Source organism: Drosophila takahashii, chromosome 2L (genome assembly GCF_030179915.1).
Source record: "Drosophila takahashii strain IR98-3 E-12201 chromosome 2L, DtakHiC1v2, whole genome shotgun sequence".
NCBI lineage: Eukaryota > Metazoa > Arthropoda > Insecta > Diptera > Drosophilidae > Drosophila > Drosophila takahashii.
Window position 1 is genome coordinate 10720042 of NC_091678.1, and position 23831 is coordinate 10743872.

At 39.2% G+C, this 23831-nt stretch overlaps 1 protein-coding gene across 2 annotated transcripts; it reads right to left on the minus strand.

The window, feature by feature from the left end:
- Window positions 1–1831: 1831 nt before the first annotated feature.
- On the minus strand, window positions 1832–23831 carry elB (elbow B). Of its 2 annotated transcripts, none has more exons than XM_017147397.3 (3): window positions 22714–23831; window positions 3959–4826; window positions 1832–3178 (listed from the first exon to the last, which is right to left on the minus strand). In XM_017147397.3, exons 1-3 carry the CDS (start codon window positions 22780–22782, stop codon window positions 2409–2411), a joined length of 1707 nt encoding a protein of 568 aa, XP_017002886.2. In that variant the 5' UTR covers window positions 22783–23831; the 3' UTR covers window positions 1832–2408. The 2 variants fall into 2 exon arrangements, with proteins under 2 accessions (XP_017002886.2, XP_017002885.2); XM_017147396.3 differs by having other exon boundaries at window positions 3959–4829.

The window sequence follows — 23831 nt, forward strand, 5'->3', positions numbered from 1 at the left end:
TTTTTTAAGACTTCTTTTTTAATTTTCTTAAAAAAGAAACTGTATTTCCCATTCGTTTGGACTCTCTTCCGCCCAAGTGTTTAGCATTCTGTTGTTTTTCTTTCATTTGCCTGACTGCCATGCTGCTGCTGCAATCGTAAATTTCAGTGAATTACGATTTTACCTGCTTTCGCACAGAGCCAGCATGTCTGCATTTTAAATATGCAGTCAACACTTATCACGAGCGAAGTATAGTCCAACAAGTCGGCGATTTTAATGGCCGCCAAGATGGTGGAACAGTGACTAAGTAGGATCACCCAACCCCGAGTACAGTGGACACTCATTCATATACAAACTTCATTTATCTTTCGGGGAGCTTTCTTTTCCAATTGGCTACCTTAACAATTTACATGCCACCAACAACCCAAAAAGGACAGTCATATTTTATTCGAGCTTCTCGTTCGTTTTCGGTTTTTATGGTTTTATTGTTGCCGCGCGCGTTGTAATATTTTTGTATCTTTTGGCGATTTTTCATCTCCATTATTTTGCAGGAAAAATAAATTTGCAAACGGTAGAAGAAATATTTTCACAAAATCCCCAACCAATAAATTTCATCCACCCACTCCCAAACCATTTTCCTTTTCTTTCTCCGCGAGCCTGGGTGACAAGTCCAGCCTAGTCGAATGGGTTTTGGGTGGGTGGTGGTGGGGGATGGTATGGGCACGGGTTCACCTGCCTCCAATGATAAATGGTCGCGGCTAGAGGGAACTATAATGGCCAGCGCGATGTCGGTGGCTTTCACCTGCGATGTGGTATGAAACAAAATAAAACAAGAATTGTAAAGGAGTATTGCGGAGGACGAGGGTCGGGTTGGCGAGATCTTCATCCTCGGCTTGTCAAAAGCACTGAACGTGAACATCACTTATATATAAGCTCCATGTTCCATACTCCACAGTCCATAGCCCATATACCCATTTCCAGGTGCCCCCTCTTCCTCATCCCTTTTTTTTCCCCAGAACGATTCTCGGCTATATGTGGCGAAATGGACATTTATGAAAGAATTATTGATGCCAACGCCAATATGTGTGTGTGTGGGAGGTAGAAAGGGAGCTTTATGGCATATTTTTTATGACTCCCATAGAGGGACAGAGATGGTGACCAGAGTCGGAGTCTGAACCATGGCCTGGCCAGGTCAGAGGGTGTTCCCCCATCCCCGTTCCACCGCCGTATAATACAATAAATTGTCAGGTAGGGCGGCTAGCTGTCAAAATGCAGGGGCATAACTCTCTTCGCCTCCCCCAACCAAACCCCCGTTTCCCAAACCATCTATGGCAAAAACGAAAATTTTAATTTATCGACGCCATATGTGGGCAGTGAGCAGAGGAACTATTGCCAGTCAACTGTGTGTGCCTGTGCCTGCTGCCTGCCCCTTAAGTTCCACCTACCATTTCTCAACTTCTTTTTGGGGAAATATAAAATTTGATTTACTGCCATTTCGTGTTTCTGTGTGTCTGTGTGTGTAGCACACCAGTAGCTATGTTCCAGTAGCTAGCCGGGTATAATTTAGCGGCAAACGTAACCGAAATGTTATGATTTGTGAGCCAATGGATACGTATACTATACATATATTTTTTCGCTTGGTCTGTTTGCCTTTGGCCATGACTTAAAGCTTTTCCGATACGGTTTTAAGTCTGTAGCCAACTGTTTGTGACAGTTTTCCCTAAAGAAAATAAAGGAAAAGCGCAGATTGAACTATAAATATATTTGGTTTTTATTAGAAAGAATTAAAATATTTTTACCTACCAATATATTTCCTTTTCCTCATTTAGTAAAATTATAAAATAGAAAACTGTTTTGGTATTTAATTTTCTTTGATTTATTGATTTCTTTGTAGTGACTTAATTGAACATTAAAATATTGTTCATAATTACACATTTATGTATAGGTATATTTATAGAATTAATTATAAGCAGTTACTCATATATGTATATATATATTTTACAAGAATTTTACAACTTTAAGTTTTTGGACAATCTTTTCATTTCATTTCGTTAATCATTAATCTTTAATCGTTTCGCTTGAATATAATAAATAATATTAAAATTACCATATGCGTTTAGTAGCAACCACGAAACACACAGACACACAAGGACGAGCGATATTTGATGTGCTGCACTAAATGTATATATATTTTATATTTCAGATATATTAGATATCTAGACGCTAGACTTCTTAAGCTAAATTGTAAACACATTTGTATGTAACTACAGTACATTAGATCACTAGCTTTTCGTTTCACGAGTGAGTCATATACACCAAAAAACACATAGAGATACGACGACGACTCAAGAGAAATGATGATGATGGGTTTGGGTTTGACTGAAGGCCGAACTTCTACTCGCAGCAGGATCAAGATCATCGGCCGCCTACTACGGATGCGAGGATCCCATCCGGGGGCCGTATAACGAGTAAGGGGCAAAGTATTGGGCCAGTGCCGGATGAGGTGGCAACCCTGGCATTCCGCTCATCCCCGGCGGCGCCAGTGAGGGCGGCAGCATCGAGGGCTTTCCGTACGGATGGTAGCGGGCCGCCGACAGCGGACTCAGCGGCGGGGTGGGATAGGTGCGCTGGAACAGCGGATGATTGGGCGGTATTCCGCCGGCGGCCGCTGCACTGAGTACCGCATCCGGAACGGAGGCCGTGTGGGTGCGCAGATGTTGGAACAGATCGTCGGAGGTGCCGAACCGCTTGCCACAGTACGCGGCATCACTGCCGATCCACGAGCAGACGTAGGGCATCTGGGAGGCGGCGGCCAGGGCGGCCAATTGGGCGTGGTACGAGGAGGCAGCTGCCGCCGCCGCCGCTGCCTGGGCACTCGATCCCGATCCTCCCTGGGAGTTACTGGATTTTGATGCACCACCTCCTCCTCCTCCACCACCACCGCCCTCGCACTGCGGACATCCCGCCGGACACGGCTGACCGGCCGCCTTGTTGATGTAATGCGGACTGGCCGGACATCCCGTGCAGTAGGGATCCCGACACACATTCGGCGTGGCCGCCATCATCGACTGCTCCGTCAGGCCCTTCATGCGGGCGTAGTTCAGATACGGATTCATCGCCGACGCCTTGAACATGGCGTGGTGCGGCGACATCAGCGAACTGGCGGTCATCAAGTCCATGGAATAGGGGCTACCGTAACCTGCAACGGAAAATGGAATCGTCAAATTAGTTGGCATTCTTAGATTTCATGATAAATCCATACAAATTAAGATCTAGACATTTTCTCGTATTTCTTTGTCAATAACTCAATTGCTAAATAACTGTTGGGAACTAACAGATTAAATATCTCGGAAATTCATTTATATCTTCACCAAATCGTTATTAGTGAAATTAATTCAATTATCCTTTATTTTAAAGGATATTTTTATGGTGTTACTTCCAATGTTAAGCTCTTGTTTTAGTTCTTGTATAAACGGTTTAAAGGTTTAAAATGTAATACGATTTTTAATTCTTTGGCATAAAATTATTAAGATTTTAAAGTATGAATTTTGTATTCATTTTTTTCTCAGTAAAAATATAAAATTTTAAAATGACGTTTATAAATGTTTAAGTTTCCACTTTGCCGTATAAGAACGGTTTTTGAAAACAAATATTTGTTGAAACAAATATTTTTATCACTCATACGCACCGATGGACGTTCATATCAACTAAATAATTCGGGTTTCCTCTCTGTTGATTCTAACAGTTATTCCAACGAAATAAATAATTAGAAAACAGGAGTTCCAACTAAATTAAAACTAACTCGCATGAGTGATTTTTAAGTCAACTATTTGTTAGTTTTCGAAGAAAACAAGGTTCTATTATGTGGACCACCCCATTGTACAATATTCCTAAGCCTCTTACTGATGGTACTGCAATTTACTCGTCTCGTAGTCCCACCCACTTAATCCTCCCACTCCCAATCTCTAGTTCCACTCACCGGGCGGATAATAGGATGCTGCAGCTGCTGCGGCCGAGGCGGATCCTTGCTGGCTGGCCGCGTGCAGGGCCTTCACATAGCTAGCCTCCTTGGCGGCGGCCAGAGCGGCCTCCTGCAGGCGATTTGAGCTGGCGATTTGGGCAGCAGCCTGCGCCGCCGCCGCTGCCGCTGCACTTGGACTGTGCATGGCGGCCGACTCTTTGGAATTGCTGCGACCACTGGACGTCGAGGAGGAGGAGGCGTTGGGCGGCAGGCCGGGACTTCCGTTGAGCTGGCCCCCCAGCCCCGAGGTGGGGGTCCTTCTCAGCGAGGAGGAACCAGCTGCTGCTGCTGTGGGCGATTCTCGATGCTGCGAGCTGGCACTTTGGTTCGAATCGCAACGCTGCTGGCCGCCATTCGACGTCGATTTGGGGGTCTTAACCCGCTGCTGCTGCTGGCCACTGGTGTTGGTGTTGCTGCTGCTGCTACTGAGATTTGTGGCACCGCAATCGACGGCCGACGTGGCCATATTGCTGATGTTGTTATTCGGCTCGTAGGGCTTAAAGGTGGTCGGTGTGGGCTTGTGGCTGAGACCATGGGCCAGGGGCAGTTGTTGCTGCTCCACGGAACCGGTGCTAACGCTGGATGAATGACTGCTAACCGGCGAGGATTTATCGCGTGCACTGCCATCCATTGATGTCTGCTGCTGGCCCAGGCCGAATCCCGAACCCGATCCTCCACCAGCATTCGATCCCTTGGGCTGCTGGTGCTGCAGTTGCTTTGTCGACTTCTCAATGTTCGCCGCCAGCAGCTTGGGGTTTGTGGTATCCGCTCCGATGGCGCTGCATGTTTGGGCCAATAGCGCCAACGGACTGCTTTTGTTGTCCAGCTGCTGGTTAAAAGAGAAAAAAAGAAAAAACGAGGTTTAAATTTGTGTTTCAGTACAACATCGTGCGTTTTGTGGCTCGCCAGATAAGATCTCGTCCTTATTGTCTTTGACTCTACTTTGTTCGGCAAACACTTCTTTACTGCCTCTTCCACTGCCCCAGATCCTTATCTTTCGCCACAAAACTGGTGCGATCTTGAAATACTCGTGCAACTCGCTACTTTCATGTCCCCTTTTCTTTAGGCGACATAAATAACAGGCCTATGGTCATAAATATTTATAATCCCACAACAAAATAAAGGGAATTATGAGGCCATTAAAATGTTTGCCAAAAAAAAGTCGAACGGAAAGATATAGCAATGTGGTTGGAAAAAATCTAACTACACCCTCGGGAGTGGTTGTTTATTTGGTTCGAGGGCAGAGCTATAAAAAAGGGCGTGAAATTGACATATTTTTTTCGGTTTGTATAAATATAAAAAGTATGTTCGAACAATCTGTGAAACTAAAGCCACTTTAGCTTAATACCATTCCGTAAATAAACAATTCTTTATTTAATCTAGCACCTCTTATCGCCTAATCCAATCCATCTTACTCGCTTTCTAAAATTATATGCAGAACTAATGTTAATAACATTTAATCAGCGTCCATCGGGTTTTATGGCCATTTCCAAATGAGCAATTAGGCTAATGAAATTATTAGCCATTCGTGATATATTGTGCAATAAACAAGTGCCAAAGTTATGTGAGTAGTGAACAGTGGTGGTGTCCAAATGGGTTAATTTTGGGGGCGTTAAGTAAATACCATGAAATACTGAATTATTCAACGAAAAGAGGATTAAGACAAACCAGGCATCAAGTGCACTGAAATCCGATTTGAACAATTGATTGTATTTGCCAAATAATTGCTATTTCTGAATTTGAAATAAACGAATTAAGTCGCTTTAACCTATTGTGATGCTTAGGAATAAAACCATTTAAAATTCAGGAAATATTTGTAAATTTTTTAGGAAAATGTTCTCTTAATATAAATAAAAATTACTTTCTAAATAGAAAATGTTATACTACGCCGTTGTTCATAATTTTGTATGACTTTATGCTTATTGCTTATCAATTGAGGGCTTCGTATTATGAGTATATGGGCACTTCTAGTCAGTCTATATATAGTAGGCCTATAAAAGCGATCGTATATATCAGCATTTAGAGCTATACGAGTGAAAATTACCGATTGAGTAGTACAAAGGAATATCGAACGAGTGCCGACAAAAGTTGAAATTGCAGTCGATCGTAGTTATAAGTGTACATAAACGAAATGAATATTGCCCACTCACAGTTTGTGCCATAAACACGAAACACGGTTTTTGCAATAAAATCCATTTCGCCGCATGCCATAAATTATGGCCAGCTGAAGAAGAAGAAGAGCAGAAGAATAAGCGGAAAGGGAAAACCCGAAACTGAGGCGAGAGAGTTGAACGTTCATAATTCATCGCCCAAATACAACATCCACACACACAGGCACATCGGAAATAATGACGTACACTTGGTGTATATGTATGGGAGCGTAATTACGCTTATGCCCAACTGGCGCAAGTCGTAAACTACAAAATATTGAAGCTTTTATAACACTCAATGGGCCGCCATAAATTATTATGATACTATTGTAAAAATGGCAAAATTTCTTATCGGTACTTAAGAGTACTTTGGATGCCCTGTAATCAGAGTGCTTGTGTGTGGACATGAAAGGAGCAACATTCCGTTTTTTAAAGGGATAATTTAATGGAGAGGATGTCAGAGTTTAATAGTAAAATCTGGGGTTTAATAAGAAAGTTTTGACTAAGGAAAACAGACGGTATAATAAGTATTAAAGAAATATGTTTACTTTATACTTATATTACATTGATATAGGGCCTTAGGGGAATTATTATAATAATTACAATAAGAACCAGGATAAATATTATCCGCTGAGCAAGCAACATTGTAGGTATTACGAAACAAATTGTATTATTTATTATTAATTACTTCATTATTATTTTAGTATTAAATGTTATATTTTTGGCCTTGTGTTGAATGTTAATATTCTAAAAGCTTAATACAAAATTTCTCTTTAAATAATAAATACAGAGTATTCCCACAGTCAACACGCAATCGGACCACTTTGCATATATTCGATTTGAATTTGTGTGGAATTGCCCAGAAACCCCCCCGAAAATCCCACTCCTCATCAACACTTTATTAATTATTGGCGCAAACAGAGGGGCGGGCAGACCTCACTCCATTTCGTCTCGTTTTTAGCACAATTAGTCATAATTTATTATCATGTTGATAAAGTTTCCGTATTGATTTTCGGTATTACGCATATTCGTGTCGCACATTTTGTGTTTTGTTTGTGATTTAGTTTATAAATATTTCCCAACCCCAGCGGTATAGACGGACGTACCTAAATATGTGTGTGCAGATAGAATGAGCCATATGGGGCTTGTTTAATTTACGATTGGACAATAGCTTCATAAAACGTAGATATATTTTATTTATATATGAGAACGTCAATTGACTTGTGCGGAGCGAAATGGAATTATTGCTCTGTCTCTGACCCGATCAAATAGTAATTGAGGCCAAGTTGGGTATAATTATTGAAATCAACTTCCACTGCAGTGTGTAACTTTGCCTACCAAAAATGTTTACTATACAGTCTTGCTTTTTTTATAAGCACGCTAAAATTCGTGAATATTTAACTTTGAATAATACGAATATATTTTTAACACTTAATTAGCTCTTAAAAGCCAATGGAAAATGAAAAAAATGGAAATAAACGTAATACGTATAAATTATGAGTGTTGTGATAATTAAAATGTTACACCTTGTGAAAAATGTGTATACAAAACATCGACACTAACAAGGTAAACAAACAACAACCCGAGTACGGCAATAAAAAACAAGTGACTACGACAACAACACAGTAGTCATGGCTGAGCAAGTTGGAAATGAAACCTCAACTGAAATGCATTTAGTTATGCCTTTGCACAATCAAGTCACAGTCGCTTGTTAAATGCGTATAATTTAATTAGACACTTTGAACTAAACACACTCAGCTGTCATGATTTGATTTGATTTATTATCGTTTGTGTGCATATATTTTTAATGCTAATTCTATTTTAAAGGTGTGTGAAGTTAGGTATAGAGAAAAGGAATGATCTGTGGACTTGGCTTACATATTTGTATTGTATCTATTATGTGTATGACGCCCACACCTTTAAAGGTTTCGAAAAAGTTTAAATACAATTTTGTTGTATTTATTAATACCTATAGAAATGTAATAGACATTTTTCAAATCGGACCATTCATTGAAAAGTTATGAGCAAATAATGCAATTCAAGCAGTCGTTTTGCTGCATGCATATCTTCATCTCCCTTGCACTTTCTAAGTAACGGGTATCTAATAGTCGAGGTACTCTACTAAATCGTCTCTCTTTTTTTCTTTTAATTGTAGGATTTTTTAATCCCCCTTAAAGGCCGTCAAATTGATCCCCTAAGATCTTGGCCCTAACAACCATTCATCATCACACCATACGAGTTATTTGCTTAACATTTCACACAAGTGTCACACACAAATGCCTCAAGTATTATACAAATTAACAAGAAAAGCTAAATGTGTCAAACTATTTTATAGTGCCATAAGCTACTTCCCCGCCAACCCCTTGAATACACTCAACATTTGAGAAGTATGACACATCGACATACTTAAGTCATCATCGCACGTAGACTTGAAACAATAAAAGAGTCTATGGTAAATAAAAATGAAGTAAATTATAAACAAATAAAAGCGGCACGCGAAGCTTTTGGGTTGAGTGAGGGGAAGAGGTCGAAGGCTCACGCACTTAGAGGGCCCTTGAAAAATCATACTTTATGTTAATATGACAAACAAAATGTTGAAACTTTGTGTGTTTCTTTTTATTTTTTCGTGAAACAATGACATGACAGCCAAATGGAGGGGATAAGTTTAATTTAAGATGGAGTGAGGGGGTCATACAACGCAAGTTGGTAAGAGACAAGATGAATTGTTGACTTTGGCTTGTTGCTTCTCAAATTGAAGCTATTGATCGATTCACTTTTGAAGCTTTGCCGAAAGGTATTGTGATTCGAGACAAAGTGCACTTGAATCGATTTATTTTTGGAGAATAAATAAAGTAAAGTAGCTTTAATTTTACGTGCTTGTATGGCGTATAAGCTTTTTGATTTATTTGCTAGTAAACTGCAATAAAACTTATCTATAATGGATTTTAAGATCTATCTGGCCGCCACTTCTCTTTCTTCTCCTATCACATTTTTCTGGCAATATATTTTGTAAAATGCAATTTTCAAAGATTCTGCGGCTCAGGAAATTTCTTTCCCTCGCACACATTACGATACAGAAATAGCTGCTATAAATATGAATTACAGGATAAGCATAAAAAGCGGAAATTGTGTGCCGCCGCTATCGTCGACGACGCTTTGCATAAGCCAACGGCAACGTCTTTAGCAGACCTTTCCTCCAAGCTAAACCCCAACCATATCCCAAAGCCCTCAGCCCAAACTCAACCCAACCCAACCCAACCACTGACTCAGTTTTTTAAGACGCCCTTGCAGTTTTGCTGGGGAATTATAAAATAAGCGATAAAAATGGTATAAAACTTTATGCAGACTTTGTATTTTCCTCTCTTTCTTATTTTGGCCCTCGTTCTCCCCCTCATCTCGCCCTATATAGTGTTTCCCCAAGACCCTGACACTGGGAGTGGGTACTCTGTCGTTATACATATTATGCATGTATATTATATCATTCCGCCTGTTAACACCTTTTTGTATACGCTTACTTATATACATTTTTTCTTCGTTTTGGGTGATAATAAATTTTGCTTGCCTGGGCAAAAGAAGAACAAATATAAATGTATAAGGAAAAATTTGCATAAATGGCTATAAAAATATTAAGAGCCTTGGGCTCAAGTTGAATTAAATGATTCATCTAGAGTTGGGATACTGAGGGTGGGACAGTAAAAAATTGTGAAATATGTGAAAAGTAAACTTGTCGCCTTATTATTATTTCACTAGAAGAGACCCAAACTAAAAACTAAATAGTAAGAAATCCTATTTATAAGATGCCGAATAAACTCTAACTTTAATTGTTTCATTAAAATTAAATATTTCTTTTATTGAGTGTTAGTTTTACACTTAATTTTCTTTTTGTTATTTTAGTATATTTTAGTAACTTGTACTTTTAATGAATTTGTCAAAAAATATCAGAAGAATGGCAAATCATCAGAATTATCAGTTTTCAGGGTGGTCTAAGCCCAACCCTCTGGAAATCGCAGCACACGCCTAGGTCACTAATGATTAGCCCCTCCACTCGACCGTTACCCCATTTCATACACCCAAAAAAAAGTAGTCATCAATATGCCCCTATTTAGGTGTCAATGTGACACTATTGAGTGGAAAAAAATATTTGATCCGAACGTCATTAAATTGACCCTATTCTGGTGTCACTTTAATACTTTCGAAAATATTAATTTGACCCCTTTTGGTGTCAAAGAGCCACTAGCCGGTGTCATTTTCTTAGTATTAAATAAAATTTGACATTTGCTTGAAAGCTCCTGTAACCATTCTGCCATGGCAAAAATTAATATGGGAATGGCTCAGGGGCCAAGGCGCTTGGTTCTGATATTATTTTGTGCTCGGGGGAACGAGGTTCGAATCCCGCTCGCAACACCATTTTTTTTTTTTTTTTATCAGTAATCTAACACAACTTAACATTTTTGTTCTTAAAATGATATATATGCATTTTAAAAACTTTTTACCTACTATGATTTATCTGGGTTTCGAACCGGGGACCTCTCGCATCAGAGGCAGACGCCTTACCAACTGGGCCATCGAACCATTTTGCGCGCGAGCGAACTCTTGACAAGTATAAACGAAATCGATACTCGAGTAAAACATCGCCGAACTTCGAACTTCGAAAACCAAAAATGATAATTATTGGGATCGATGTGAACCTAGTTTTATCAAAATGACACTATTTAGTATCAAATACGATTTTTCTGAAAACGCGGTGTACTTTTGACACTCATTTGGGAGCAAATTGACCCCAAAAATTTGATCCTAGGGGCAGTGTCATTTTAACCCACAGTTATTAAATTGACACTCAGGATTTTTTTTTTGGGTGTACCGCTTCTATAGGTCTTACCCCAAATACACTCCCCGCATTGTCCGACCGCAACTGCAATTCAATATGCCTGTTGGTTTATTTTCAGCCGGCATGGCACAATAAGAGAAACACAAAACGCTGTCACATTAACTGTCAACTGCCGCACAACTGACACTTGTCATATTGACAACCGACAGCGTCATTTGACTGTCAAACGCGGGCCAACACAGAGAGAGACAGAGATAGGGAGAGAACAAATAGCAAATAAAGCCGAGATCCGACGAGGCCATCCCTGGCACTCAAATAACCGACTATTCGACTATCCAGCCATATCTATATGGCATGGCATAGAGTTGCCACTGCCGCCTGTGAAGAGCACTTGGCGTTAGACAATGTTGCAATTTTAGACGTTGCATGAGAGTCCCCAACTGTCAGCCATATCATTGCAATTGTCACAGTGGCTTGCTGCTGCTGCTGCTGCATTTGCTGGGTGCACTTTGAGTGACACATTAATGCCATTTTCATGTGTCACTCTTTCTTTCATTTGGAGCCGTACTGTCGTATTGTCGTAGTGCCATAGTGCCAGTGCCCCCACTCTATACTCTATGGGGCCTCTCGGAAAACTTGGCTGGGGTCGTGTCTTGTTTCTCTGTTAGATTTCATGTCAGACTTTTGTCAACATTACGTGTCTATTTAGTTGTCAGTTGGCAGTTGTTATAGCTTCGCTGCTGCTGCTGCTGCATTTTCTGTAGTTGGCCTTTTTTTCGCTTTTGGTTTCCAGAGCTGTGTATGCAAACATTTGTTTTTCGTCGCCGCATTCCTCACTTTTTTTTCTACCAGCATTTTTTTTGTTTACTTATCTTTTTCACTTTTTTTTTTGTTTTTTTGGCGTTGCTGTGCAAATTACTTAGTTGTTGTTGTTGGCTTTCCTATTTGCATGGCGAATACTTTTTCTATCTTTTGTCAGGTGAGGCTTCTTTAGTTGCCCAGGTGGGTGAGTCAAATTAGGAAACAAAAGCGATTTGGGTAATTAGGGGATGAGAATAAATATTTGGGGCTTAAAATAGAGGAACGTGTGTTGATTTTCTGGGTTAATCATACAGGAAAATGTTGCGGTAGACTAGATATATATATAAATATATATATCTTAAGCTTTTTATACCCGTTACTCGTAGAGTAAAAGGGTATATTGTATTCGTGCAAATGTATGTAACAGCTAGAAGGAAGCGTTTCCGAGTATATATAAAGTATATATATATATATATAAAGTATATATATATAAAGTATATATATTCTTGATCAGAATCACTAGCCGAGTCGATCTAGCCATGTCCGTCTGTCCGTCTGTCTGTCCGTCTGTCTGTCTGTCTGTCTGTCTGTCTGTCTGTATGAACGCTGAGATCTCGGAAACTATAAAAGCTAGAAGATTGGCATTTTGCATGAATATTCTAGGAGCTCCTACGCAGCGCAAGTTTGTTTCAAAAAGGTGCCACGCCCCCTCTAACGCCCACAAGCCCCCTTTAACGCCCACAGTTTTGAAGCTATTATGAAAATAGTAACTAATATGTATTCGCTTCGTCAATACCTATCGATTGGCCAAGTAAAAAATTGCCACGCCCACTCTAACGCCCACAAACCTAATAAACGCTTAAACCTGGCCAGCGCCTACATTTCCGCCTTTCATGACCAGTAGTACCAATATCTGGCGGTAGATGGCGCAATACAATACACACTAGCGCCATCTAGGAAATGGCATTGGAAAAAATCTGCGTTTTTTTCTGTGGTCACTCTAATTCACATTATGTTAATGCAAATTTTAAACTATTTGAAATGGGGCGCGCATTTTGTCTCTTTTTGCTCGTATACGTTTTTCACAAGTGCATTCGAGTGCGCTAGAGAGAGACGGAAGATGTGCTAGGCAGAATTGAAAGTTCTAGAAAGCCTCTTCTAGAAAGAGATCCCTGGGTAAAAATCGAGCGGCGAAAAACATATAAGAAGGCATATTTCTATTAAGTTGTTTAGCTGAGTAACGGGTATCTAATAGTCGAGGCACTCGACTATAGCGTTCTCTCTTGTTATTTAACCAAATTGTTAGGTAAGTTCAACAACCTTCGCTATGTTTTTCCCATTTGGTAAGGTGCTACATCAATGTCCGTGGGTAACACAGTGCGTATACGCAATACAATTAACCCAATAACCCTAAGCAAAATTAATTGCCACAGAATGAGGGAAATATTCAACAAGCCAGTGCTCTTTTGCAGATCTATCACTTAATCTCACTTCCCTCTGGCGGGCAATGTATTCTTTTTTTATTTTGTTATTGATGTCAACGCCAATTGGCATATTCCATTATCCCGCTCATCACTCATGTGGCGGCGGCAGGGAAAAATAGAAAAAATACAAATAAAATGCGACTCGAAAATGAGGCCTCTCAAGGTTGCTCTTAGATTAGCGCAGCTGTCTCGGCTAAATGGTGTTTATATTTTCAATTCTCGCCATCTCTATCTGTGCATATATGTACATATCCTCTGTGTCCATAATTTGGACAACGTGTTTATCAATCATACGCAACGTGCGCCTGTCACCTGCCAGCCTCTGTCCAGCATTGTGATGGAATGCGTCAACGTGGGCGTTACTTAATGACGGGCTGTACTTCCTCCCGCAGCAAAAAAAAAAAAAAAAACACAACCCAAATATGGTGTACGAAAAATATATAGATACTATGCCCTCATATGCGTAAATAAATAAGGCATAAACAGCTGTGAGGGTTATGCAAACGCGGCATTATTATTATTATCACAAACATAATTATTTACTTTCTGAATTCTTTGTGGATGAGTGAGACACTTATTTAATCTTATTTATTTGACAGTATCTAGCTTTTTGACATCGTTTGCGTTTTAAGTACCCTAATTTTTCAGAGTTATTAATAGCAGCACTTTATTAAGATTTATATGGAATTGGCAAAGAAAAGTATCATAAATTGTTCAAATAAATGATTATATCATAAATCATTTAAAATTAATATATTAAATAAGTATATTGTATAATATATTCCTCTAATCTTGATACTGTGAACGAAAGAGACCATATTGTTTTGCTTCTGAGAATCTCATTAGCTGTCATCTCGAATAAGCTTGTTTAATTTAATAAGACGCGTTGAGTAAAGTGTTTGCATACAGTTTAGCACCTCAAACTGGATCATAAGGGGTTCACAGAATTTAAATGTAGATTCCCCCTCCAACGTCGACCCCACTCACATCCGATTATTTCACCACAAATCTTTGTTGTTCATCAAGAACAATAATTTCGATATTTTATTCCCCCCATTTAGCGGAATTCGTATTTACGTGCCTGTGCGCCATGGCAGCTGTTGGCCTGGCAAATTAGCATAAAGCCAAGCAAAAGGTGTCTGTCATTGCTGTCAAGTGAATTGAATGCCTGTGCCCACATGCGGCATTCATTAATTCCTACTTTCCGACTGATCCGCGCCGAGTTTGTCGCTCATTTTTTCTCGATTTTATTTTTATTAAGAAAAATCTTTAAGCTGACAGCTGACTAAATTAATTTGACAATAATTAGCATTTCAAGTTGTCAGCGTTAATGAAAATTCCACATCTCGCCCCTTCTCACACCTGATGCGTTTGTCTTCATCGCAGCGATCGCATAATGAATCCAACGACACTTTATTATTTTAGTCCACTGCAAATGCAGTATTATTGGTGTCTCGCTGGCATTGTTGGCTGTCAACTGCTTGTTGCCTTGGCTCGCCTGTCAAAATGCCAAACTACCGGCGAACAGAGGGGCTGTTCGGGGTGCTGCACTCTAAGAATAATCTTAAATAAATTGTTTTTTAGTCGCGAGAAATTAATTAGGCCTTGCCTCTAAAAATATTTTTAATTTAAAAGTTTGCAGGGAAAAAAGTTATTTTGGCTCGGTTTAATCGCACCGGTCGCCTTTGCCCCACTCTGTAAAAAATTTTGGATAAACTTTATCCATTCGTTAAAAATGTGTAGACTTTAATATTACTAACAACTAGGCTACGTTCTACACTTTAATGAGTCAGTTCCCCTCACTGATTCTTGAATTTTATTAATGTCTAGCAATTCTCTGCAAAGAAACATTTCTCTAAGTGTTCACCGATGACGATGAGCCAGAAGATGCGGATCAGATCCGCCCAGACCCACAAAATGTTCGTTCGGAGGTGTCATTCGCATTTGGCATCGCGTTAATTACGTGTTATTTATAATTATGCCGCTCTACAGTTGCGTTGACAAGTGTTGTCAGCATCCCGCCCTGCCTGCCCGACACGCCCCCTTTTTGTGATTATGTTTTCGTGTTGCATTTGTAGCCTCCTTGTTTTTGGCATAATTCATTTTACCGTCTTCCCTTGCGTGCTTAATTTACATTTTTTTAACAACGCCATTAAATGGATTAATTTTCTGATTTTAATATGCAATTTTGGTGGCTAGTTTTTTGTTGATTTCAAGTGTTAATAAAGTTTCTCGACATTTTCTTTTATTTCCGTAGTATGATTGAATGAAATTTTTACAGTGAAAATGTAGTAATATTAACTACAGAAGGAAATGCTCTTTAAATGTAGGTTTTTATACAGATTATCTCCTTGTGAACTTAAATGTTGCTTTTGTTTTAGTTTGTAATATTTATTTTTTATATAAGGACCTAGTTTATAATCTCTTTTCTAACTCGTTATCCACTTTAGCCATTGTTCACTGTACATATCCAACAGATAGCGGTACAGAAACGACAAACTGAAAGCTTGGTAAAGGAAAACAAATTGTTGTTGCACTTCCGTTGCCAGTCAACTCAGACAGCAAGAAAGAGACGGGACTAGAGGGGCAGAGGGAGACAGATGGAGAGTGGGATCTTCCACTATTTTAGCACTTCGCGCCGTTTCTGCCAAACTGACAGTTTTGTGTTGCACAGCTGTTGGCCCCATCTCCCCATATCCCCTGACCAGTGCACAGAAAACTGTATTTAAATTTAAATACATTTAATTTGCATAAAACAAAAAAATTAATATAAACATCTAGGAATTTTAAAATTTCTTTTTATTTTAAATTGTATGGTAAACTTAATATTAAATCCAAATTCGAAAAAAAAAAAAACAAAATAACAGGGTTTTCTTCCTGTGCAGATACAATTCGCGAATAAAAAATGCACTTGGCCTGTCTATTCCAAAAAACGAAACTGAAGCAGTGGGCTTTTCGGGGGGAGATGCGGAGTGCAACTGAATGACGTGCTGACGCCTCTTCTCGCACTCCCCCTTTTCCTCAGCCCCTCGAAAGCCTTCTGCCTGTCTGCATAATAAAATGCGAAAATATGCAAATAGAGCCAAATAACGCGAGCAATGCAACCAACAAACACATGGCAGAGGAAAGAGGTTTTTGGCGGGCAAAAGGGAGGGATATCTCCCCTTTCGTTAGATTTTTTCGTTGCGATAAGCCAAAGAAACAAAAAAAAAAGAGCGCACATTTTGTTGTATTTTTTCTTATTCGCAAAAGTACGCCGAAATGACAGCACGACAAGCCAAAAAGACAGCGGAGACAGCTGAATAAATGAATTGCAGTAGGTAAATTTTATTCGCAACACTCGCTCAGCTAATTTGAATAGGCAGGCCCCCTTCGAATCCCTTGATTCCCTCGATAAAGATGCTACCCACACGAAAAGTGTGGAAAGCCTTTGTTCAGTGCAAGATATTTGACACGTGATAACGCACACGGCCAGCCTGGGAAAATTGCAAAAAGGCGTGAGATGTGCATCGCATTGTTCTGTAACAACTGGATGCACTTCCTAGCCCTTACTGGGTTTTTTACCTTAAACCAAAGGCAAAATTAAAAATGCTAACCCATCAATTCGTGTTAAAAATATAAATTTAAATGTATGATTTTATTAAATATTTTACGTTCTAATTTGAAATTTGCCATGTGCATCTATTCATAATTCTGACATATGACTATCAACAAATAACCAAAAGTCGATATGAACGATTCTTACTGTTCATATGGCCTGTCATCAGCATTTCCCTGCGTAAGTCAAACGGATGTTATTCTAACTTGACATTTGACATGACGTTCAAGTCATTGGAAAGTAAAAACTCTGACAGTGTCTTTAATTTATTTTATTTTCCCTATACGTTTTCTTTATTTCTGTGTTTGTATATTCCAACCTTGCCATTTTTGCCTTGAAGTGTCACAGGCGCTGTCTATCTATGTGTATGTAATGGGGAGAGGGGAGAAAGGGGGAAGGGGGAAGGAAAGGGGGGTTCGGAAAGTGTCAACGGCAGTCGAAAGACAACAAAACGAAAGAAAAACGAAAACGAAGAAGAGCTAGAAATTTGTAACCGAATAGCAATCAAAAAGTGTCACTTTGACACATGTCAGTTTGTATTTAAATGAACTTTTCCGCCTCTTTTGTTGATGGGGCATATTTCATTGTTTTTTGTACTGAGATATAAAATTAAACAAAAGTGGGATAACATTTCTGCCAAGTGTCAGTCGCTTTTGAAGGCTTAAATTAAATATTTTAGCGAAAAACAAAAAAGGACAACAATCAATCTGTTTGGCACTCCTTAGGCATAAAAGTTGTTAAGTGAATTGAAATATCAGAAAATTATGGCGATGTAATTTCTTTAAGTTAAGACTAACTAACTAACTCAACTAATTTTGAAGTAGCAAAACCCCCAAAGTACATTGCTTTAAAGGCTAGTTGCTTATATTTAAACCGAAAGATAATGATTACGGTTAATTTATGATCAATTTAATTTTTTCGGGCTTTTGTGTTGTTTTGTGTGACGACTTAGCCATAATTTCTTTATCGCAATCGGTCGAAAGTGCCTTTGCCGGTCACTTTCACTTTCGGTGCTCGCTGTAAATTGAGACCAGCTTGCAACACGAAAAGTAATTTGAAACGCTTTCAAATGACTGCCACAAAATTAATGGACACCAATCAGACACTCACACAGAGTGCGGCTCGTTCAAGTGGCGCCAATTAAAATGATTAACATCGCGCGATAGAATAAATAAAAAGTATACGGCCGAAAAAAAAGAGTCACCCGAAAGGCTGAACGGAAATAAACGGAATACCCGATGATAAGAGGGCTTTGATAGCTCACAAGTTGTTTCGGCGCATAATTGATGTGATTGAGATTGATTGTTTATTTGTTTTCCGCCCATTCAGTGGGTAGATTTGATTGAAATTGTCGCTCCCCCCTTTTCGGACCCCGAAAAAGGCGCCAGTTTGACCGCTTTGTGGGCTTATCAGCCTTACATTTTTAGCCTATTTCTTTTTATATTTTTTTTTCATGTGTGTGTGTTTTTCCCTGCCTTTTGGTCAGACATTTTCGAGTTCCCTTTTTCATACGAATATTCTTTGTGGGTTCTTTTGAAATTTCGCCTCGGGCTTCAAAAGCAATTTGTGTGCATTTAGTGTCAAATGTTTTGTTGAGCCCTGAAAGCCCTATTTTTTCCAATGATCTGTTTTGTGGGTCTTTGTGCGGGGCTTTTGGGGCGGCCAACTGATTAATATTTATACACAAATTTATGGCAATCACTCATACGCCCCGTGTTGTGTGTAGTAACCAACTTAATGATTGATACCATTTGAAACCCATTTAATTTTCAACAGATTACGAGGCATTAAGAATGCCGCGGCAACGGTCAAGCGTTTTTCTTTGGACACTGGGGAATTATAGGGTTTTTTTTCTTTGGTTCTGTGCCTTGGCTTTAAAACCAATTTGGGAAAATGTGCAAGGTAAAGACGGGTTGTCACATGCTGACGGCATAAGCAGGTGTTTGGGCATAATTGAAGCATCATGCGGGATACAAAATCTCAAAGCTTTCGAAACACTGATATATTTTACCATTCAAAAATTTTATTTTTTTTGGTACTCCGTTTTTTATTGCTTTTAATATAGTGGCTCTTTACATACTTTTTTGTAGCCTCGCTCAACCCGTTTGTTCGTACAATTAAGCTTGTGACACATCTCATGATGCTGTTAATGGTGATGATGATAATGCAATTGACAGTTATCAGCGGGAACATTAATTTGATTACTTCTATATGAATTTATTGGTTAATTTGTTGGAGCATTTTACGATTATTGACTTTGACTGTTTTATAACCCACATTCGCCCCCTTTTCAGTTCCCCCTTCCACAAAATCGATTATCTCGGACCATAATTTGTAATGCCGCGACTTAACTCTATAGAGAGAAAAAAAAAACGAAATGAGAAAAAACGGGTTATTATTTTGCGGTTTAAGCGGCGATTGCAATTCATTATCATAGTTGCCGCCTCGCGTGCATTTAAATGAATTCATTGAGTTTCACCCATTCAATTTGTACATACGCAAGCATTTAGTTTTCAAAATGATATTTGCCATGAATGGTTATGACTGTAGTTTTGGATCGGGGGTTCCGCGGAGGTGTTGCTGGCACGATTGGATGGGGGTCTGAGTTTCGAGTGATAAATGCCGTTTGATTGTACTCTCAAAAGGCAATAATAATAATAATAGCACGAAATGGTAACATTGTGTTGGCCGCTGCTGTTCAAGTTTTATTGCCTCTTTCTATTTCTTACTTGATATTTATAGTCGCTTATTAACGAAATTGGATCGTTAAATTTATGACCTCACCATAAAATACCATAAATTTCTTAATGAACAGCAGTACACATCGATTCAATGACTGTTTATTTTTAAGTCTGCTCTTAATCGGTTTCTTATCGCTTCATAAACCCAAGTGTTGCGCAGATAATCCTTCTAGGAGGTAACACTTATCTATATAAAACTTTAGTTCCTATAAAAATTCTAACGAACAAAGTTATTGATAGACCGATTGATTGATTATTGCGAATTTTGATTTGATTAGAGTAAAGTATTTATAAGGTGACTAATACTCTATTTTTAAACACTGATAAGGGGAAGTTATTTCATGAGGTTTTTCATTAAGCAGCTTTATTTATTGCTTGCTGAATGTCATTAGCTCACCGTGTCAATACTAAATATTATTTCGTAGATGCTAAACCCTCTAATGGACCCACAAAAAATAAACGCTTCATGTAAATTGACTTTTAACCCAGCCCAACCCCAATTAGAGTGCCATAACCATTCCGCTGTATATCTTGTACTTCAGCCTGTCCGTCAGTCTCTCGCTTTTCACATATTTAAAATGTTCCAAGAATTAATTAACACTTTGGACAAAAACTATTATTTGAGTGCGAGTACAAAAAATTAACATGACAGCTCTAGACATGGCAATTTATCACTAGCATAACATGCCGGGGCAACTCTGCTCCACAACTCATTTGTTGCTGTTGCCCGGCTGGCATGGCATTTCTGCTGTTGATGACACTTTAATTAGAGCCACACGCAAACACAAAGCCGAAAGAATGGTTCATTGAGGGGGAATTTTTGCCAGGGGAAAACAGGGCCTGAGACAGAGCCGTTATGTCAAGCGCACACTTTAACTGCCAGATCCGACCAGTTGTTGGGTTCATTTGGTGGCCCAAAACCAAGCCAAACGATACCAAACCAAACCAAGCCGATGGCAGCCTGTGGTTAACTGAAATGAACGTCCGACTGCATAAATGGCCGCTTGACTGACACATTTAATTATATTAATGATGTTTGCGGTCAGCTGACATTTGCACTTTATTTACCTTTTTCTGCCGCTCTGTCAGTTTAACTGACTGACTGGTCTTGAGCTCATGTTAAGCTCTGACATGAGCCTGAGCTCGGGCGAACTGCAAATGGAAAACTGGAACTGACTTTCACGTTCAGATTTCGAGTTATTGCCCAACAGATAGCTCCGAGTCGCATTTATTTCCATTTTGCGACGCGACGCCGTTTCCTTTTTCGGTCAAAAAGTTTTGTAATTTTTCAACATGTGACAGCAAATTATCAACAGTCACTTCGGAGATCTCTCTTTCATTTTCGTATTTCTGTTTCTGTCTCTGCTTTTATGGGGCGCCACATAAAAGATATACAAATGATGACACTGACAGCTGTCAGGCTTAGTTTATTTGATTTTATTATAATTAATTATAAGCAGCTGCCATTAATCATTGAATAATTTATACGTTCGCCGATAGTATCGCAGATAAAGCACAAAAGAAGAAGGTTAGTCAGTCACCGGGAGACACGTAAAGCTAAATTTACTTAACACGTCGCACGTCAATTTTAAATCGCATTTAAGTCTATATGGAAAAAGTATTAGTTCTTAACAGGGTATTTTAATTTCATTATGGATATCACTAGGTCAGTCATTATAAATCCTAAATAAGGATCCTAAAAAAGCTTTAATCTGGTTCTGTAAGCCTGTCAGCCACCGGAACCAGTTCATCATGGGCCTCGTATTGAGATACGATCCGTTGATTTATGGGTTTTGCCTCATTTGCGCTGTTGAAAAGCTTTCACACGACCAATATGGAGATTGCTGGGGCTGCGGATCTCCACCGAAATCAGTAAATCACATAAGCTCCGAAAACGCTATTTCAAATTACCCAGTTAATGAATGTACTCATCGTGCTGGTGCCATAAACTGCTTCCGTTCTTTATGAACAAAATGCGCTCAACAAATTAAAATGAAAATTTATGAGTCTCACGGCAGTTCGAAGAGAGATAGTTTGTATAGAGTGTGAAAGAGAGGGAGGAGGAAATGGGGACCACAACAACTTTGACTCTGATTAACTGCCATAGTTCCTCGAACTCGGTGTGTGTAAGTCGGTGTGTGCGAAATTGCATTTGTTTTCTGTCATTATAAATTCAAATTTGGCGCGCCATAAATTTACATACAATTTCCAGAGGTGCATTCGACTCTCTAAACACTTTCAGACAGAGGCAACTCGGCTACGGATTTACATAGTTTAATATGAACAAACATAAATAAGTTTTATGTGCAGATATTGGAGAATTTATCGTTCTACGATTGTGAATTCGCTCTTTGCCTTTTTCCCTCCCCTTCCTTCGAAAACAGTTCCGTTTGCGAGCACATGGCCCCAAGTCTTCTGGAAGTTTGGCGGAGGTTGCTTCGGGTTCGGGTTCGGTTAGGATTGGGGCTGTAGTTTTTCGCCTGTGGCGAGTGCTTCACAGTCGACATTTTTATTATTTATGAAATATGGCTCGACAATCTATTTCGAATGTCCGAAACGTCGATAGTTTGTTATTCATGGCTATAAGTTTTGCAATCGAACGAAACGAATTGGGTGTTATTGCTAGAATCTGTGTTATTCATATTTCTCTCCGTTAACCATGATGATTTTCAGTTATCCATATGTCAGGCTTTAATAAGTTTCTTCATGGTTAAGGTTCGAAAACCGATTTAACAAGGTAAGTTTACGTAATGGTATGCAGATTTCTAAGCGGATCCACGGGGGATTTGGGGAATATATCCCCCCTTGGGTTAAAAATTAAAGGAAATTTGGAATTCAGAAAGTATGCAACAACATATTTGTTTTGCAACCAAATTCTGAGTCCGCCATTGTCTAATCTGTCTATTTTTTTAAAAGACCTTTATTAATGAATTCTCTCTAATAAAATCATTTCAATCCTTCTGAATGTAAGTGGAGTAAGAGGTTTGCCAAAAAGTAATCGCATTAATCGCTAAACCTGAATTGACCGATAAATTCAATAAATTTCTGATTGCCGAATTACCCCACCTTTCGAATTATATCCCAAGAATGAGACAAAAGAGATGAGCTTACCGCTGTTGGGGCAGCTGCAGCTGTCATATAATCCGGCCTTAAATAATGATGATTGGTGGATTGCAGCATTTTATTATAATTTGTTAAATCCACTTTGACGGCTTTTCTTTGGTGGTTCGGTGGAGGTGTTGAGTGGTTGTTGTTGTTGTTGCTTGTTGCTTGTCCCGACCGCAAAGTACGGCAGCGCGCTTAACGGTAAATGCCAATTTATGTGGCGTGTGCTGCCAACTCGTGTGAAAAGCGGCGCCTGCGCCTTGCCTGCAATATTTTCCAGCTGCCTGACTTTTCGCTGATTAAGCCGTCCACGTTTCGCGGCTCTTGTTGATGTGTGTACTTATTTATGATTATTTATTATTTATTTCTTTTTTATTCCGAATCGTTATTGCTGCTGGCTGGGCTTTGTTTGTAATTCGATTTCATTAATAATTCAGTGCTGTGGCGCAGGGGGGATTTCTCATGCGTCGAGTTGTGACTTTCACGCCATCGGCATATTAATTTGTTGTTGTTATAACTTGGCTTCGCTTTAATTGTGCAATAAATTCATTAAGTATTATAATTGCCTCAGCTGGATTTAATATTTATATGTACACGATATGTGTGTAAAAAAGAATTTACACATTACTTTCTTTTTTTTGCTTGGTTATATTTTTTGTTGATTCACGCATGGGTTTTTGTTATGTATTTATTTATTGGTTTCCTTTTGTGTTAAGATATACTTTTATATTTCTTTGGCTTGGCCGTTTTTGGTTTGTGGTTTCGCTCGAATGCCTCGTTGAGGGCGCGTTTTATGATGAGGCACGTACGTTAGATGGTTCCGGAAACGTGGGGTTATCCAAAAGTTTCGCTATTTACTCAGCTAATTTTGTTTCACATGTATACTTGGTTTTGAACTCAGTCTAATTTTGATAAAGCACAAAGATCATCACTCGAAAACGATTTAAAAAATAGGCTATTTTCATTTAGATTTTTCCGTTTCGGGGGAAGTGCATAGGTGTATATCCGCCTGGCCGATTTTACGCTTTCGCACTCACAACACAACACTCCGGTCGTAGCAGTCCGTCCGTTCAGCGCACGTACGAACTTTAAACGTGAAAAACAGAATTTCGACTAAAAATCTA

Bases quoted from the DNA above. Each gene is read 5' to 3' on its own strand.
- elB (XM_017147396.3), bottom strand. From the start codon at position 22,782: ATGCTGCAATCCACCAATCATCATTATTTAAGGCCGGATTATATGACA. The intron at 4,830-22,713 runs GTAAGCTCATCT...TCTTTTAACCAG, and splicing joins CTGCAGCTGCCCCAACAGCG to CAGCTGGACAACAAAAGCAG. The intron at 3,179-3,958 runs GTGAGTGGAACT...TTTCCGTTGCAG, and splicing joins AGCATCCTATTATCCGCCCG to GTTACGGTAGCCCCTATTCC.